The 19984-nt window shown below is 45.2% G+C and overlaps 2 protein-coding genes across 3 annotated transcripts in view; one reads left to right on the forward strand and one right to left on the reverse strand.

Moving 5' to 3' along the window:
• The first annotated feature begins 474 nt into the window (after nt 1-474).
• On the forward strand, nt 475-2344 carry LOC147237141 (uncharacterized). The gene is made up of 2 exons (XM_086166010.1): nt 475-532; nt 1362-2344. The coding sequence occupies exons 1-2, from the start codon at nt 475-477 to the stop codon at nt 2342-2344; spliced, it is 1041 nt and encodes a 346-aa protein (XP_086022136.1).
• Nucleotides 2345-3772: 1428 nt separating this feature from the next.
• Nucleotides 3773-19984, reverse strand: part of dspb (desmoplakin b) — a 31631-nt gene continuing 15419 nt past the window's right edge. Inside the window, exons 13-24 of one of the 2 annotated variants that reach the window (XM_086144537.1) lie at nt 18827-18953; nt 17591-17777; nt 16454-16752; nt 15804-15982; nt 15265-15403; nt 14983-15176; nt 14338-14500; nt 14151-14234; nt 13053-13160; nt 12346-12444; nt 11767-12264; nt 3773-9075 (exon numbers count right to left, since the gene is read on the reverse strand). In XM_086144537.1, coding sequence (XP_086000663.1) covers nt 4279-9075; nt 11767-12264; nt 12346-12444; nt 13053-13160; nt 14151-14234; nt 14338-14500; nt 14983-15176; nt 15265-15403; nt 15804-15982; nt 16454-16752; nt 17591-17777; nt 18827-18953 — 6874 coding nt within the window. In that variant the 3' untranslated portion in view covers nt 3773-4278. Of the gene's footprint in view, nt 9076-10437; nt 12265-12345; nt 12445-13052; nt 13161-14150; nt 14235-14337; nt 14501-14982; nt 15177-15264; nt 15404-15803; nt 15983-16453; nt 16753-17590; nt 17778-18826; nt 18954-19984 lie in introns of both variants that reach the window. The other variant, XM_086144529.1, reaches the window with a different exon arrangement.

A 19984-nucleotide genomic window follows, 5' to 3' on the forward strand; every position in this document is an offset into this window, starting at 1 on the left:
ACAGAAAGAACAATGAGCATGTACTTTGTCGATTCATGAATCAGCGTCCACAACCATTTGACACAACAAGGGTTCTGCAGCAACGACGTTCATGCACGCCATGATGTCACAGAAGGAGTTGCAGAAATGACGCCGTCTTTCACAGGGTTAGGCCGGGGGGAGACAGGGGGGACGTTGTGATGTCACATAGATGGCGTGCATGGAAAGGGGAGGCGCTGACGTCACACAGCGACATCTGTGAGCAAGAAGGTCCGACACACCTGTGAACAGTTAGCATGTTCATGAAGAATTAATGTCAAAAGGTACACCATCTTGTTAGTTAAAACAAGTGACAGAAACAGTTTCCGTAGCAACACAATTCTAGAGTAGGTTATCCACACATGGAGACCTGTGTGACCTCATAACCTGGACACACACACACACTTACACACACGGGCGAATCGTGTCTGAGAGAATAAAACACTTTATGGTTCAATGGATGTGAAGGAGATTAAGATTCTTTGTCCTCGAAGGAAATTTGAGGGAGATTCGGGTAAGTGAAATCCAGATGAAGGTCTAATACACAGCTGAAACCTGCTCAAACTTAAAACTTGAGTGTGTGTGTGTGTGTATGGCAGGGTGTTATTTTCTATTAACATTATTTAGGCAGATTGAAATCTTAGGAAGTTGATCTTCTGTTGAAAAAAAATTAGTAGCATTTGTTTGTTTCTTTGCACCATGTATGTATTCATAATTCCCGTCAAACGCCACCAGCACAATAGATACCTTAATATAGAAGAAGAAAAAAAACACAGAACATAGCAAAAAGTCACATAAAATTACTTTAAAATGAGAATTTCCACCTAAATCACACACAAATCTATTCAAATTAAAAAAAATAAAGTAATGGTAATAGATTAATTTACATTTTCTTCTTTCTTGAAGGCAGTCAACCTCCGTGATGTCACTTCTACATGCAACCTGCATATAAACAAGTTATAGTACACCCCATTGCCCGAAATATGTAATGGCATCTTGGTATGAAAACCAGAACATCTCCGGTATTATTCAATATGAAGTTTTCATGGCGGCGTTCATCTCTCAAAATACAGAATGATCTTTGATAAAGGCTAATCAAATCCCCGGAAATGTCAGAACCTACTTTTGCAAACCGTCCACCGCTTTAAGTCAAATACATCAATTCAAATGATTTCATTGACCTCCGATGGTGGGTTTATATTTTCTGAGCTTGAAGTTTCTTGACTCATATATCATTAAATAAATAGATTTTAGCACATTATGTGTGATTCAGGTGCCTGAGCATCGGTGGGAAATTTTATCCTAGACCGACATCTTTGTTTTCCGTCTCATGTGACCTTCAGATGCCCAGCGGCTGGAGTGGAGTTCCTGCCTGGACCAGGAGGACCTGGAGCCTCTACACATCAGCGAGGAACAGGAGGAACCCTGGCCCTGTGAGGAGGAAGAGCAGCGTCATGTGGGAGATGTCCGCAAGTTTCCATTCAGTCCCACCCCTGTAAAGAGCGGCGAACATGAAGAGAAACGTCGGTCATCAGAGTTGCATTGGGGTCGATGTAGCGATAGTGGAGACGCCTTGTCTTTAGCGAGCGACGCAACTCAGCAGAAAAAGACAAAAGCCAACAGAGATGATTTTGGAGGTGCTGAACCCGACAGGGGCAACAGCACATCGGACTCCTCTGAGACTGAAGACAGCGAGGACCGGATGGAAACCCGTCGCACCCAACCGAGTTTAAACCGTGCGGGAAAAGCAGGCCACGTAAGCCACGAGAAAGCGTTCGGCTGCACCGTGTGCAAGAAAAGATTTGTGCGGAAGATAAACCTGAAGAGACACATGGTCACGCACACGGGGGACAAGCCGTACAGCTGCAGCCTGTGCCACAGGAACTTCTCGCGAAAGGGCAACATGATGACGCACATGACCACGCACACCGGGGAGAAACCGTTCTGCTGCGGTATCTGCGGCAAGAGCTTCTCGCGGAAAGGAACCATTACAAGGCACATGAGGACACACTCTGGGGAGAAACCGTTTGGCTGCGATGTTTGCGGAAAGAGCTTCTCGCAAAAGGGAACTATGGTGAGGCATACGAGGACGCACACCGGCGACAAGCCGTTCAGCTGCAGCGTTTGTGAAAAGAGCTTCTCCCGGAAGGAGAACATGACGACGCACCTGAGAACTCACACCGAGGGACAAAGGTATGATTGCGAAATTTTGGACAGTGGCCTCTCGCAAAAGGAAACAGTGACAGGTTGTGATGACGGACACGCGGGAGAAACTGTCCGGCTGCTGTGTATGCATGAAAAGATCCACGACCAAGTCTGGTCCTGAACATCGGCCCCCCCGCTGGGTTCTCTCCCTGTACGCTGATGATACCCTGGTTTTCCTGTCTGCCTTTTAAACAAGAACCGGGATCCAAGACAAAACCAAGACTCCATGAAATATCTAACTGGGAGAAACGATGAGGTCTTGGTGCTTCTGTGAACGAAATGCTGGGATCTTTTTCCGACGTGGCGTTTTTTTGTCCCATTTCTCTTGGTCTTATGGTAAAGGTACAATACTTTGAACACAATCCTCAAATAAAACCTGTGCTCTGGTGAGAAGGGCAGCTGTAGGCGAAGCCAAAAGTTTGTAAATAAACCCTGAAGAAACTGTGACTTATAATTTGTTTATATTTTACAGATATTGTCAATGGAGGTAAGGGGACGAATATAAACCAGCCAGATGATGCCAGGAAATTACTCCTTGAATATTATCGTGAGACAATAACCACAGTTTCAGCTGAATAAACTCCAGATATAAAGGAGTTGCAATGTAAAGAATTGTAAAGAATGGTAAAAGTCATTGTAAAGAATACAAATGTGATTTAATTCAGTGAGCACTTTAGCTACTGACCTTGAGCAGATCCTTGGGATCCTCTGGAGGGTTGACATCGATCCCTCTGATAAAGCAGCTTCACACAGGAACTCCTTGAACCCTTGTGAAAATTTGGATGTGTGATGGCCGACATCTGTTTTCCTTATTCATTTATTATCTATACTGCTCGCTCTCTTTTCTCGGTCAAAGGGGGTTGCTTGAGCCAATCAAGGTTGACACTGATGGGAGAGGCGGGGATTATCACCAATGGGTCCCCTGTCAATCACAGGGTTTCTTTTCGATAAACCAAACCATTCATTCTCATTTGGACCTACAGGCAATTTAGAGTCTTCAATGAACTTGCTGACTGTTTTAAGCTGTGAGACGTAAGACGAGGAGCCTGGAGAACCCAGGCAGGAGGATCCGGACACTCCACCCAGAAAGAACCCTGTTGACTTGTATGCTTGCTCTGGGGTGACAGCAATAAAAACCTAGATTATACTCTCTTTACAGTTAATTCTTGAGTTTACTTCTTGACTTTTCAACATCACTAAAATTAATAAATACTGAACCAATGGCCAATAAACCTTTAGAGCCCCCCGTTGGGACTTTTAAATCTTACTTAGGTATCTTCTGGAAATGTGCGCTTCAGGTAGAGAGTGCCTACATAAGCCTACATAAAGGTGGCTACGACAGAGAAGATAATGATGGAATTTTCCAAACGTATCGTGGAGCAATTCAACGATATACTGCTCTTTGCATTTCATACCAATATATCAAAATAGTCACAGCTAAATATTAGATATTAAAACTACCCCTTCCCCTAGCTACCCTTACCTATTTTGTACATGACTATTTTAAAAATGTCCCTGTCGTGCAGGGTGAATGACAACCAAGCCATCTTAAGCAAAAGACTATTTTATTTTTAGTAATCAAGAAACTGTTACAAAAGTGGAGGAAGCAATGTGCAAGAACCCAGTGATTAATGACAACTGCGGTACAAAATAAGGCGCCACCAACAACGCCCCCACTTCCCACCCCGTCCCCAAGGTCATGTTAACAGAGCAAAGCTTTTAAAATATGATTGTGGAAAATAAAGCAGAAATACATCTCAGAGATTATTAGCCAATCGCGGTTGGCGCAACAATAACATCATACACACTTAATTGAATCCACATTCGCAAAGACGGCTGTCAGTTGAATGTTAGTACAATTTCACAATTCCTCCTGATCCTTTCGCACCGCGGGTTTTAAGAGCAAAGCAAATCTGACGCTAAAAACCGGAAAAATAAAAGCATAGAACATAAACCTGAAGTCGTTTTCAGAACAATCACAGAAGTTTGTGGTTTCATTTTGAAGGACGTCATGGAAGTACAAGTTTGGATCTGCGTTTGGCTTGTGCTTCGTCTCTACTTGACGCTTCTGGTGGTGAGGGTGGTGTGGCTATAGATCAGTGCCGAGGAGGGGGAGCCCAAGTCCATGCTTCCCCGGCGCGAACCTCGTCGTGAGCCACTCCTGGAACTGGCGGCGGACCCGGGGTTGGAGACATTGTAGGGGCTGCTGATCCCTCTTGAGGACACGGATGAGGCCTGCAGCATCCTCACTCCGGTGTTCTCCTCAACCAGACAGTTATCCATAGCTTCCTTGTAGGAGATGTTGAGTTTGCTCTTGGGGCACGTGAGGTTCTTTGTGTAGTGCCTGATGTCTTGGAGCTTCTGGGCGGTTCTCCCGTCTATCCAGCCGATTTTCAAGGCATCTTCAAGGCTTCTTCTGCAGCCCAGCTCCGGGTCGTAAAGCCCACCTGTCAAAAACTGGAACTCCATGAACCTCTGGCCGGCTTCGTAAGGCAGCCACATCTCCTTTATGGCTTCTGCGGCAGACAGTTTCTTCCGGGTTTTCACATCTTCGAAGCCCATGAAGGCCTTCTGGGCAGGCTTGAGCTTAGCGGCCATGTCGTCATTTATGATCCCCTGGCGGCAGGCCTCTTGGATGCCAAGCCTCCGGCCGTTGGAGGGGTTGACGATCCCCCCGGTGCAGGCCTGGGCTTCCAGAAGTCTCTGGGCAGTGATGGAATCTACGAGGCCACAGTTTAGGGCCTCCATGATGGATATTTTCTCCAAAGTCTCTGTATCAAAGATGGCGCCAATGGGACTCTGCTCGCCAACGCTTTCAGCCAGGGAGGACAGAGTCACGGAGACACAGGATGTTTTCTTGTGGGAGTCGGTTGAGTCTTGGGTGCCGTTGCTGACCACGCCGTCCCTCTCTGTGACTATGGTGGTTTTGGTTGTGGTTACGTTTCCCAGACTCGGCGACAGGGGCCTCGCCAGGCTTGACGAAGACGACGACAACGATGAGGAAACCACCGAAGTCACACGTGAAGTTTCTGATGTTCTTGAAGTCGATGATGCCGTCGAGGACGTGCCTGCGGCTGTTGACGGTCTTGAGGGTCTCGACCCCTGTTCTTGCTTCTCGGTGATGATATCCGCGAACTGAGAGAGGGTGATGACTTGAGCGCGATACTGATCTAAATCGGACTTAGAAATGACTCCCTTCTCCATCAGCTGGTTGATGTCGTATTCCCTGCCGGTCTTCTTATCAATGATGAGGAACTGTGTGGAACCGTCGGAGGCAGTGATGGTGATCTCCTCCCACTCACCCTCCTGCTGAGATAGCTCTACGAAGGTCTCGTAGTCAATGTAGCCTTTGTCGTATGCCTCTCGTACGGACATCTCTTTATTAGTCTCCGGGTCCACGATTAGCACCCTCCTCTTTCTTACGGTGTTCTTCTGAGTTGATTCGTCCTGCTTCTCAATGGGCAAAAGGATTAGCCCAGTTTTCTTATCTGTGGTACAGCGCTTCTTCAGCTCCATGTAGGTCAGGTTCTCCTCTGTGTTGGGGTCAAAGAAGCCCTTGGTTTCGGCATCCTGAGCAGACAGTATCGTGTTCATTTCCTCGTCCAAGTACCCTCGCTTGTAGGCCATATCGATATCGATCCGGTGGCTGTGTTCGGGGTCAATTATACCCCCGCTGGCGATCTGGGCCTCGAGCAGACGGATACCATGCCCTTTTAAGACTAGACCCTTCTGTATGGCCTGGAAGAGTGAGATGATCTTGTCTGTACCAGGAAGCTTATAACCAGTCACAGCGCTCTCAGCCGCTAGCAGGTTGTCCTTGAACTCCGGCCCAAACAGTCTTTTGTTGTAGGCATCATTGACAGTCAGGTAGAGGTTGTTGACAGGATCCACGATAAATCCTGAGGCAGCCTGGGCTTCCAGAAGCTCCAGTGTGGTACCGGGTCGCAATAGCCCATCTTTCATGGCCTGATAAAATGGCTTAACGCTTTCACTGGCTTCATCGTAAACTCCTGCGATACAGGTAGATCCTTGCAAGTAGGACCTCAGGCGGTACTCGATGTCCTGGCTTGTCAGTCTGCCTTGGCTAAGTTGGTCAATGTCTGATCGTTCCAGCAGGTTTGCGTCCACCAGATCAATTACCGACACCTTGCTCCTGAGCCCTTGGACTGTCGCTGGCTTTTTAGGCTCAGGGAGAAGCAAAAGGCCTGTGATAGGATCTGTTGTACATTTTCGTTTCAGGGTTATATAAGGAGTCGGCTGTAAGGTGTCTGGATCCATGTAGCACTCAGGACTCCCACTCAGGGCCCGATACAAGTCCTCATCGATGAGATCCCGATCTTTAGCAATATCTTTTGGCAGGAATACACTGAGGACCGGGTCCAAAATCCCTCCAGCAGACTCTTGTGCCTGAAGAATTTGCAGTGTTGTGTCTCTGTCGATCAGTCCCTTCTTCATGGCCTGACCAGCTGAGAGCAGCTTGGTGGTGTTTGGGTCTCTGTAGCCAACAGCGGCAGCCTCAGCAGCGAGCAACTTCGATTCGTCCCTCCAGTCCACTACTCCTCCGGCCAAAGCTTCCTTTACTGTGAGTTTCTGATTTGTCCGGGGTTCGATGATGTAGCCGGTGGCAGCCTGAGCATCCAATAGCATGTCAGCACAGTCAGGTGACATAATGTTTTGTTGCTTTGCCTCAGCGAAGGACATTTTCCCCAAAGGACCGGCAGCAACACCGGCGATGGACCCAGTTCCCTTTAGGAAGACCTTTTTATCCACTGACACCTCTGGGACAGTTTTCTCACCCTTCAAGAGCTGATCAAACGTTGGTTTGTCAAGGACTCCGCAGTCAAGCAACTGCTGGGCTGAGACCGGCTTGCGGACGCCGTCAAAAATCACTTTGGAAGGATCTTTCCTCTCTATGATTGGCAGAAGCAGTAGGCCGCTGTGAACCTCCGTCTTGCATCTTCTTTTCAGCGCCGCATAACTGACACCATGCTCAGTGTCTGGATCAAGGTAACACTCGGGATTCTTGTTGAGAGCACTTCGGAGGCTTTCATCCAAAAGGTTTCGTTTGATTGCAGTATCTTTAGGGAGGAAGACGCTGATATGGGGATCGAGTATGCCTCCGACACATTCCTGGGCCTGCAACAGACGGAGCCCGGTTTTGCTGTCAATGAGACCATTCTTCATAGCCTCATACACCGACAGGGGCTGTGGCTTGCTCAGATCCTTGTAGCCGACAGCAGCGGCCTCCGCTGCCAGCAGTCTATCTCGATCTCTGATGTCCACCACATCAAGGGCACAGGCCTCCTCTACTGTAAGCTTCTGGTTGTTTCTGGGGTCAATGATGTGGCCTGTGGCGGCCTGTGCTTCCAGTAGCAAATCCGCACTGTGTGCGGGGATGAGGTCTTGTTTCTTGGCCTCTGACAAAGACATTTTGCCCTGACTCCCGGCCAAAACGCCGGCAATAGGCCCAGTACCTTTGAGATTCACGGCTTTGTCTACAGATACCTCTGGGACTGTCTTGCTTCCATTTTCTAGTGACTTGTATGTTGGCTTTTCCAAGACGCCGCAATCCAGCAGCTGCTTGGCTGTTACCGGTTTCCGAACCCCGTCGAAGACCAGCTGGGAGGGGTCCACCTTCTCGGTGACAGGAAGGAGCAGCAGTCCCGTATGGGGATCCACCTTGCATCTCCTTTTCAGCGAGGCATAGGTTACACCGCCCTCACTCTCTGGTTCCAGGTAAAGCTCGGGCCTTTGACTCAGAGCTCGATAAATGTCGTTGTCGATGAGATTCCTCTCGATGGCTGTATCTTTGGGAAGGAAGACACTGAGAACGGGATCAAGGATGCCTCCCACAGATTCCTGGGCTTGCAGGAGACGTAGTGTTGTGTTGCGGTCAATCATCCCACTTTTCATGGCTTGGAATACAGACAGAGGTTTGTTTGTGCCCGGACCATTGTAGCCTACAGCTGCTGCCTCTGCCGCCTGCAACCTCCCGAGATCGTCTTCGTCAATTACACCTTGGTTGTAAGCCTCTTCCACGGTCATCTTCTGATTAGTTCTGGGGTCGATGATGTGGCCCGTGGCAGCCTGAGCGTCCAGTAGCAGGTCAGCGCTGTCTGGTGGCAGGAGGTTTCCTTTCTTGGCTTCGGTGAGAGTCATTGCATACTGGGATCCACTCAGGAAGCCCGGACCTTTCCGGCTTTCGACTATCACGCCGGCTATTGGTCCGGTCCCTTTCAGAGGAACCTTCTTGTCGACCGACACCTCGGGCACAGTCTTGTTGCCCTTCACTAGCTGGTCGAATGTTACTTTGTCCAAAACCCCGCAGTCGAGCAGCTTGTCCGCCGTCACCGGCTTTCGCACTCCATCGAAGACCAGCGTGGAGGGATCCAAAGTTGGCGGTTCCCTTGCTCTCCTCAGCTCTTCATCCAGGGTTTGTCTGATGATGGTTAGCTCTTGCAGCTCCTTCTGAAGGCTCAACAACCTGCTCTTATAGGTCTCCTCAAGCTCCCTGAGCTCCCTCATCAGCCTCTCTATCTCGCTCCTCAGGGAGCTCTTCTCCCTTTCCAGGCGTTCCTTCTCTGAGTCGTACTCCTTAATCAGCCCCTGCTTACTCTCATACTGCTCCTTCCAGTAGATCAAATCTTTCCCCATCCTCTCGTTCTCCTCCTGGACACGCTGCCTACTGCGAAGCTCCGACTCCAGCGACAGCTTGATGCGGCTGAGCTCCTCCTCCAGCCTCTCGACGCGATCCCTGTCCTTCTCGTGCAGCTGCAGCTTCAGCAACAGAGCGTCGCGCTCCGTCACAATCTCGCTGTAATCGGACTGAATGGACTGCAAGGTGGCCGACATCTGCGGGATAAAGGAAGGCGAGGAAGAACAGAAAAAGCAGTGAGGGGTTAGTCGATATAGATCTCCTACCGTGAACGGTTTTTTTTTTTTTTTACACCACAGCACATACATCCACGTTGGAACACAACAGGGTCGGAAATTAATTAAAACTGAAATCATCTGATGTCATCGCCAGTGATGCACCGAGCAATTTTCGGCTAGTTTGTCTTGGTCTTATTTTAAAAGTGTCTTCTTGTGAAGGAGAGGGTGAATAGTTGTATGTCTCTACATAATGTGCGCAAGGGTAGTTGACCGACCGCAGGATAAGCAGCACAAATAAAGAATGAATGAATTAATCTCAGAATTGGCCGAGAAAATTGCGATGGGTGCATCACGCTACTGACCGAACCAACCTGAGCTAAAGTACAGTGAGTTTATGATAGTACTGGAAAGACTCAGGCGTGTACTACAATGAGGTACAAATAAGCAGTACAAGTTTTGGACTCACAACTTGACCAGGAGAAAGTTACTTCACAAATTCACGATCTTTCTCCGGTAGAACAATATGTTGTTGTTGTTGTTTTTTTCAATTTTTTTTTTTACATGAAACGGCAGATGAAACCGCGATGTAAATCTGATATCCATGTCCGTCAAATCGTGAGCCAAAATATTTTGAAACCGCTCGGCCGAAACGGAGCGGTCCGATCGGAAGAGAAACTCTAAAAAAAAGTTACTAAAATTGTGCAGAACTGGGAAGAAACAATGACAGGGGAATTTTTACAGGCAAAAGAAATCGACCTCAGAAATACTGGAAACTACAAACCTGGCTGGGAATTAAAAAAAAACAACAAGCAAAGCAACTAGTCACATGTTATTTGTTTTAAGGCTATAATTCTGTAACTAAAAATAGAAAAAAAAAACAGCAAGGATTGACTGACTGGAGTAACTTAGGCGTATTTTAGGAATATTTTAAGGAAAGCCAATGATTTAGATTTTAAAGGCCGTTTTAGATAAATAGATGTGCTGTTTTTTTTTTATAATTTTAATTTACAGATGGCGTTCACAGACTATTAGGTCAATGCAAAATAAAACAAAACAGAATAAATAACATGCATGCAGGGCTGTGTGTCTCTCTGGGGGTCAAAGGTCAGCATGCAATGAGTTTGGACATTTTGGTGATTGACATGCAAGTTGATTTAAACACACACACACACACACACACACGCGTGGAGGTGTGTGTGTTCAAATGAGTGACAGCAAGCGGGTCCGACATGCAAGTAAGAGTCTGGGTCTACGTGTAGCTCGAGCTACTCGACCTCTCGGCGCTTTTGATTTCTGAAAGCAGGAGAGACGTCCAGGACCGAGAGCCAAACCTCCAAGTACCTCGGTGGCCTCCTTTTGCACATTCTCGGCCTCCAGCCGGAGCTTCTCCCTCTCGGAGGAGAGCTCAGAGATCAGGTCGCGGTAGTCCAGGTTGCTTCGCTCGCTGGCCTGCAGCCGGAGCTCCAGGGCGGCCGTCTGCGACGAGAGCTCCGAGTCGCGTTCCTGCCGGCGCCTCACGAGCAGCTCCTTGTCGTGCCTCGCCGCCCTCAGCTCCTCCTCCAGCCTCAGCCTCTCCTTGGCCTGGGCCTCGGACACCTCCATCAGCCTCTGGAGCTCCGTCGTGCTCTCGTTCAGAGCCTTGGTCTTCTCCTCCAAGGTGCGCCGGAGACCTTCGTTTCTCTGGTTGGCCTCTTTGGTTCCGGTTCGCTCCTGCAGGAGCTGCTGCCGCAGGGACTTCAGCTCTGATCTCAGCCGAGCCGCCTCCTCCTCGGAGATCTTCATCTGGTTCAGACTTTTCTCCAGCTCCTTCTGCAACCCGAGGCGCTCCTCCTCCATCCTCCTCTGGGAGGCGCCGGTCCGCTCCTGGCTCTGGCGCAGCGCGGCCACCGTGCCGTTGTACTCCCTCAAGGTCGCCGCCGTCTTCTCCAGCTCGCTTTCCGCCTGCTTCCTCCTGGAAACCTCCGCCTGGATGTTTCCCCTGGCTTCCTCCGCTTGGCTCTCCAGCCTGTCGCGAACGGCTTGGAGGTCCTTGACCCGCACTTGCAGCCGACTCAGGTTCTGCTCCAACCTGTCGCGCTCCCTCTTCTCCCTCTCCAGCTCCACCCGGACGCCGTTGAGCTCCTCCTCGCACGTCTTCAGCTGACCGGCAGCGGCGGAGGTACTACTGAGCTTCTCCTTCAGCCGAGCCAGACTCTGCTCCAGCACCGCCTGCCCTTCCTCGGTCGTCTTCCTCCGGCGGGTCTCCTCCTCGAGGCTGTGCTTGGAATAAACCAGCTGCTCCGTTTTCTCCTCCAGGTGGGACTCCAGCAAGGTCAGCTCCTGCCTGTGGCGACTTCTTTCCTCCTCCTTCTGCCGGAGCAGCGCCTCCAGCTGAGCCTCCAGCTCCCTCCTCCTGCGCCCTTCCTCCATGACGACCAGCCGCTGAGCCTCCGCCTCTTCCTCCGCCCTCCTCCTCTGCTCGTCCGCCTGGCCGACGGTGTTCTTCAGCCTCCGGAGCTCCTCCTCCAGGCCCCTCCGCTCCGCGTCGGACGCGTCGCGCCGCAGCCGAAGCTGCTCGGCGTCCTCCTCCCTCTGAGCCGACAGCTTCTGGACGCTTTGGCGGCCGACTTGGATCTGGGACTCGTAGCTTAGCTTTAGGCTACTGATCTCGGCGCCGCACTGAGTCCTTACCTTGGAAACCTCCCTCTGCAGCTCCGACACCCTCGCCGCCTCTTCCGCCAGCTGCCGCCGCAGCTGCTCGATCTCGTAGTCTTTGCCGGAGACGCTCTTCTCCACCTCCACCTTGGACCAGCTGACGGCCTCCAGCTCCGACTGCCTCTTCCTCAGGACGGACTCGTACTCCTCCTGCTGCTGGGTGTAGCGCTCCTCGGCCAGACGCCTCTTCCTCTTCTCCTCCTCCAAGAGGTACTGCAGGCGCGTCACCTCGTCGTTGAGCTCCGCCATCTGGTTCTGGGTGGAGTCCAGGCTGTCCTTGATGGTGCTGCACTGCAGGGCCGTGGTGGTCTTCACCTCCTCCACGCTCAGGAGCTGGCCCTGCATCTCGGCCAGCTGCAGCTTGTAACGCTCGATGGCGTCTTCCAGGGACTTGTTCTTGGAGTCGCGATCCTGGATGTCCTCCGTCAGCGAGCGGAGCTTCTCCTCCAGCAGGTCGATGTTGGTGCCGCGGATCTGAGAGGAGAGGGGACGCCTCATTTCATCAACATCTTCCGTTTTTTTTTTTTTTTGTTTCACATCTTTAGATTTCGGTACCTTCAGCTCCTCCATGGCTTTGAGCAGCTCCCCCAGGAATTTGTGGTAATCTCCCGACAGAGTGAGCAGCTCGATGTACCGGGTCTGCAGCTCCGTCGCCTGGCGAGGGGGGAAATCCAGGATCAATACCGGCGCCAAAATCAGTGAACTTGACTTCATCTCATTAGAAAACAAAATTAGGACATTCGAACAAACACATCCGACCAGTCGCTCTCTTGTTCACACCGATTGACAATTTGGAATCATCAATAAACCCGCTGAGATGGTTTTGAGCCGTGAGAGGAAGACGGGAAAACCCGGTCGACTTGCGGTTTAGAAATAGTTCTGACCCATAGCCTGAAATGCCTTCCTATAATATATTTTTAAAAATAATTTTCTTCTGTCTTGCTCTTGTTTTTCTTCATTTTCTTCTTATTATCATTATGATAATATAATGATAAGAATTATAATATAATATAGTATAATAGTATATATAATTACAATACACTATAATTCTATAAACATATAAAATTATTTTTCTATTATAATTATGATTATGATTATTATTATAATTATTATTATTATTATTGATGCAATTTCTTTTCTGCCTGGTTTAACAATTAAAGTCTGAGTAGTTTGTCACCAAATGACATGGTGATAAAAAGCTGAATCTTCTGATGTTTTTTGTTGTTTTTTTACCCCCCGGATAGATTTTGTATTTTTTTTACCTCCTGATTAAGATCCATGGTCGGCGATTTCAACATGGTCCTCTTGATGGGGATGTTGAGCAGCGTCTCCAGGCCAGAGGCGTAAGATGACAGGTCCGTTTCATAGTCCTGGCGAGGTTAACAAAAAAAAAGAAAAAAAAAAATTGACTCCCAAAATTTACAAGAAATCACTGATGTTATTTCAAAAATAAAACTTGATAGGGATAAAAAAATAAAAAAAAAATTAAATACACATTCTTATATTATAAGACAATAATAATTCTTATATTTTTTGAAATTTATAGAAATATAGTTTCTGTAGATATTTTTTTTCTATGTCACCCAGTTGCCACAGAGCAACACATGACAAGATGATTGGCAGGTGCCATCACATCCCGGCCAGATATACCGAATACTTTACTTTGTAAACTACATCGTACTTAGTATATCTTGGTATAGTGGTCAAAAATGCACTATGATCTTAATCGGGTTTATGGTTTTTTTTTTCTTCAATTCTGGGAACCACAGTAGTGAACACAACAACGTCATCTGCATAGAAACATTTTCTCAGCAGAGAATGACTTTAAAACAGCTTGGAAAGCTTTTATTTATGTCGCGTCAGGAACAGATTAATCCATTTCCCTTTGCTTCTTAGAGGATTTTTTTTTGTTTTTTTTGTTTATTACATTTTGGTTGAAGGAGAAATACAAATAGGAATGAAATCAAGTGTGCACAGCTGTACTTTTAAAAGCAAACAGCAAAACTTCAATAGATCACAATAGTGTGAAGTTCTTCTTGTGCCTTTAGTACTTATAGATATACAGCCATTTGTACAGATGTACAGTTTATTTATGCTATTTCTGACTTTATTTTCGCTTTTATATTTATCTGATTTTTATGTTATTTATCTAATTTTTATGTCATTTACCTATTTTTTATGTTATTTCATATATATATATATATATATATATATTTTTTTTTTTTAATTTATTTTTTATCTTTGTAAAGTTAGAGATGTTGGACCTGCTCTAGGATGGTATGCTATCATACCAAATAAAGTTTCTCTGATTCTGGTCAATCAATATCAAAACTCCATCTTCGGCTTAATTTCCTTCTCACCTTGACGCTGTTCACACACGTCTCGTTGTCCTTTAGCACACTTTCCACCGTCTCCCTTTTCGCCTTGATTTCCGAGTTCAGAGCCTTTACCGGTCAGAAAAGGACAAAACATGAAGACGTCAGGGAGCAGAAGGGGAGCTGTAGCAGAGCCGGACTCAGGAGGAGGAGGAAGGAAGGGACGGCCGACCTTCTGCTGGTTGATGTGCTCCATCACGGCGTCCACGGTGGTTATCTTGGTGGCCTGCAGCGCGTCCTGTTTGGCCCGCGTGGCCTGGATCCAGTCGCCGAGCTCGCCGCCGGTCTCCCTGTAGTGCTGCAGCTGAGGCAAGTAGACGTGCAAGTCCTGGAGCCTGCAGAGCACGGGTGCGTTATCACAACAATCCAGAAGAATCCAGGACTTACCAAGACTATCTTTTCTCGCTAGTTCATTTTTGCCAATTCATGCCAAAAACCAAAAAAATACTGTAAATTCTGGACTATAGAGCGCACCTTTATATAGACTGCGCCTACTCATTTTCCAAAAGACTAGTAAGACTAAACTACTACTAAAAGATTGATAAAGTTTGACTGACTTATCTGACTGTTTTGTTGACATTCCCTTTAGCGCAGCTCCATTTGGTGGATGCATAACGCAACCCCAGCCACTACTGTAGCTTCTATTCTACGCACCTTATAATCCAGTGCGCAATGAACATTTTTTAAAAATAGGCCATTCATTGAAGGTGCGCCTTATAATCCAGTGCGCCTTATAGTGCGGAAAGTACGTTAATTATATGTATATAGTAAGCTAGTATATGTAATAAGCTAGTAAGCTAATATACATATGATATACCTGGTGTCGATCTGCGCCAGGATTCGTCTCCAGCGGTCAGCTATCAGCCCCACCTGGTCGCTGTATTTGGACAGCATCATGTCACAGCGGTAGGAGGAGCCCCCCACCTGGCTGTTCCAGTGGCTGGCCTTGGCGAGCTCCGCCTCCATCGATGCCAAAATGTCCTTCTTCTGCTCCATCTCCGCCTTGATACCCTGCGGAGCATCAAAAAAAAAAAAAAACAACAGTTTTTTTTACCGCCATCCTTTAAGCGTAAGGCTCAGAGACGCTTTTCTGGAGTACCTTCAGGGTCACCACGTAGTCCTCCACCTCACTCGGGGTCAGGGATGTGGTCTCCTTCTCGGTCAGCTTCGCCTCCTGCACTTTCACAATATCTTCTGCACGGGCCAGACTCTCCAGCATGTCCCTGAGAGCCCGGAGCCTAATGGGGTAAAAACCAGGAGGACGTGAAGGCCGACAGAAGACTCGCGGGACGACCACCAGTTGGCGCAACAGTCCAAAGTCCAACCGTACAAGAAGTACTTTACTTTACTTTTAGGGTAACCCTGTGATTGGCTTTGCTTCGGCGTGCGTCACTGACCCAAGAATCGGTTTATGAACAAAAATTTCGAACCGAAAAAATGCCTCGGTACACAAAAGCAAATCTCGGTTGACAAACAAACCGGATGCTAACCTCTAGCTGAGACACACCAGTCACCCTGTTGATTTGATGTTGTTTTTCTGCTTTTTTTTTTTTTTTTTTTGGTTTGTTTCATTCTATCAGCATCTAAAACCGAAAGTAGGTAGGAAAAATCCGAGGCGTTTTATGCGTGGGGTCGTACCTCAGCAGGTAAGCCGAGGAGCTGCTCTCCAAGCTGCTGAGGCGCTGGTTGACCACCCCCAGCTCGCTGCGGAGGAACTGGGCTTTGTCCAAGTCGGTCATTTCCTCCAGCTCCTTCGTGATCCGCTCCCTCAGGGTCAGGTACTCCTGGCGGATCACATCCACGTCCAGCTGCACGGCCTGCGTTGGCGACGCATGATGTATCACAACCGCACGTCAGTTGTTATCCGTTGAATAACAACTGACAACAGCTAACAACAGCTAACACGTAAAACACTTTATAGGTGCTATAAATAGTGAATTTTGCGCATGCAAGTTCGTCCGACTTTGTTCGTTGTTTCTGTCAGCTGTGCTCGTGCACAAGGACTACAGATGCTAGTTAGCTAGTTGCTAACCGTTAGCCAGAACAAGTCAATCCTACTAATGAACTGAAACTGGGGGGAAAAAAAATCCCAGGTAAAATCATTTTTTATTTCTAAATTATTAGGAAATATTATGAAATTATTTAAAATAACTCAATATCAAAATTAAAGCATTTAAAATGTGTTTTCTTGAATTAAGCCTCAATTCAAGCCTAAATATTATTTCTTGATATTTAAATAAAAAACATCCCTTTTTTTTTTTGTTTCTTCTCTCCGTGAGTCGGCTTACCTCCAGCTGAGCCAGCCTGACGCCGCAGTCCTGCACGCCGTCCTCCCCGAAGCAGATGTGCACGTGCTTGGCCAGCCCCGCCTCGGCCTCCTCCAGCCTCAGCCTGAGCGCGTGCAGATCCGACAGACTGCTGGACGACGTCACCACAACCCTCCTTATCACTTTCACTTCCTTCTTCACTTCCTTTTTCTTTTCGGCTTTCTTCTGCTCCGCCTTCCGCCTCTCCTCTTCCTCCAGCCTGCGGGCGTCTTCTTCGGCGGCGAGGCGCTGCTGGTCGACCGCCTGTTCCTGACGTGCAACTTGATCGAAGGAGAAAAAAAAAAAAGACGTCCGTTTAATGCGCGGCATCACGGGTAAAAAGTGTAAACATTAAGCTTACGGATGTTAATGTCCAATGATTTGACCTGAAATCGAAATAATAAACAACTTTCTGCAAGAGTCTTCACAATAAAAGAAATTGAAAAAATAAGACCAAAATAAAAAAATAAAAAAAATAAAAATGTTCACATATAATTACATATCTTAAAAAATAAACATTGTTATTTGTATTTTAATAATTCCTTGCTTCTCTTTTTTTTTTTTGCTTGAAACCTTGTTGGGTCTGCAAATAAACTTTTTATGTATTTTCACAAATAATCTTTTTCAAGACTCTTCTAAGAAGTTTATTCATTTGATTATTCTTATTTTAAATTAATTCATTTTGCACTGGCTGTTTTCATGCCAGCTGATGACTGAAGGAAAAAAAAAAAGACGTCCATTAAGCTTACGGGTGTTAATGTGCAACAATTTGACCTGAAATGGAAATAATAAACAACTTTCCGCAAGAGTTTTCACAATAAAAGAAATTGAAAAAATAAGACAAAAAAACAACAAATTAAAAATGTTCACAGATAATTACATATCTTAAAAAAAAAAAAAAATTGAATTTTAATAATTCCTTCCTTTTATTTTTTTGCTTAAAACCTTGTTGGATCTGCAAATAAAGTGTTTATGTATTTTCATAAATAATCTCCTTCTCAAGACTCTCTTTTTCCCACACAGGAAGGTTATGCGTTTGATTAGTCTTAATTTAAATTCATTCATTTTGCAACGCCTATTTTAATGCCGGCTGTTTACGAGCGGTCTTGTGTTACTGACTGTATGTGGGCAGCTCCACCACCAGCTTGTCGTAGTGGGCCTGCGCGCCGTTGACCTGGGTCTCGATGGTCCTCCGGTCCTCATCTGCGAACAACTGGGAGCCCTTGCTGGTCACCTTGAACTCCTCGTAGCGAGTCTCCAGGCTCTTCAGGAGCTGCCGGTATTCCTCGGGACGCATGCGTGACAGCTGGACACACGCAGAAACATTGTAAGCCGATCATATCATAAGATAATTTTGCAGCCTTCGTATGGATTCAGGCGGTGAAACAGCGCCCCCTTGTGGACACATGGGGGAAAACACCCATCACCTGACTGAATGAAACAGGTGAGATGGTTGCTATGGTGATTGGGGATGTAAATCATGGGTCTTGTGCCATAACATGGATTACTTTTACAAGATTACAAATATGATTTGCTCAAATTAATTTGAATCCATTCCAGGTCAACTAAACTAGCTTAAACATATATTTTACTTCATTTCTGAATTTGAAATTCAGATGAAAAACAGCAAAATAAAGTATAAAAGAGTTTCAAAATAAAACAATGTCTATCCAAATGCCCAAAAAATTTACAAATATGACTTGTATTAAATTAGATTTGCTCAAATTAATTTGGCTCCATTTCAGGACAACTAAACTAATTTAAACATATATTTTATTTTTTCTGAACTTGTTATTTAGATGAAAAACAGCAAAATAAAATCTAAAAGAAATTCAAAATAAAACAATGTCCATCCAAATGCACAAAAAAAATTACAAATATGATAACCATTCAATTAAATTTGCTCAAATTAATTTGACTCCATTTCAGGTCAACTAAACTACTTTAAACATATATTTGACATAATTTCTGAATTTGTAATTCAGGTCAACTAAACTAGCTCAAATATATATTTTACTTCACTGCTGAATTTGAAATTCAGAGGAAAAACAGCAAAATAAACTATCAAAGAATTTCAAAAGGATTTCAAAATGAAACGATATCTATCCGAATGCAAAAAAAAAAGGACAAATATTATTTGCATTAAATTAAATTAGCTCAAATTAATTTAACTCCATTTAGGGTCAACTAAACCGGTTAAAACATATAGTGTTATATTTAATTTCCGAATTTGAAATTCAGATGAAAAACAGCAAAATCTAATTAAAAAAAATTCAATAGGATTTCAAAACAAAACAATGTCTATCCAAATGTAAAAAAAAAAAAAGTCTGTCAGCTGGATAGGATCTGCCTCACCATGGTGATGGTGAGGGAGTTGATGCGGTTGATGTCCTGCAGACAGTACTGCCAGGCGATCAGACTCTTCACGTTGATGAAGAGCTGGTTCCAGATGGACAGGATGGACTCGTAGTATTGATCGTTCCTGCTCGCAACAGAAGCTAAATAAGAGTCCGCAAGACATACAACCTGGTATCTGCGATATAAACATAAAATTCTGTACAAGGTCAAACCATAAACTGGGGCCTCATATACTTTGCTGATAAAGCTATTGATATTTTTCTCTTTTATATAGAGTATACATATAAATATACATTGCATATATATGTGCTAGTGTAAAGTGTTATATATTGTCAATCCTCATTTTATGCACTTGTTAATTTATACAACTTTATACATTTTGGTTTTATAGAATTAAATACTGTAAATACACATATGAATTCAATACAATATATCATAAACAGCGTATGTATTCTTATATCTATCTTATATTTATTTATCCTCATTATTCTATGCATGTGTATATTTTTTCATTTCATTTTCTCACTCACATTTTCAAAGAAAGAAAGAAAGAATGTGGAAATAAATGAACGGTGCACACATTTATGAAATGAAAAATAAAACTGTAAATACAAAATATTACATTACATTACATTTGGCAGACGCTTTTATCCAAAGCGACTTACAATAGAGGACATAGGGACTGCAAATAACACTTGCAAAATGATGATTAAAATGTTGAAAATGTTGCAATATTTTCAATTTTATACACCTTTATATAAATATTTATGCTCTTTACAGCATTTATATTTGTGTGTATAAATACTTCCAATATAAACACTATACAATTAAAGTTAATTTATAGTTTTTATTTCACAATTATTATCGTATTATTGTTAATAATATGTTTATAGTTTTTGGTTTATTTACTATGGATTCCACTTATTTCCCACTGATTTATATACCATTATTTTTATCATTGCCAATATTATATATATATATATATATGTACGTATGTTTATATATATATATATTAATTCCACTCCCTTCGGCCGCAGGGAATCTTAAAATCTTAAACAAAAAAAAAAAAAAAAAAAAAAAAAAAAAAAAAAAGTCATCCACTTACTGTAAATTGTGATAATTTATCTGTATTTATCTTCATAACTGTGCAATATT

The sequence above is a fragment of the Fistularia commersonii genome, chromosome 1 (assembly GCF_037954325.1).
Source record: "Fistularia commersonii isolate RoL2024-O1a breed Wild chromosome 1, RoL_Fcom_v1.0, whole genome shotgun sequence".
Lineage (NCBI taxonomy): Eukaryota > Metazoa > Chordata > Actinopteri > Syngnathiformes > Fistulariidae > Fistularia > Fistularia commersonii.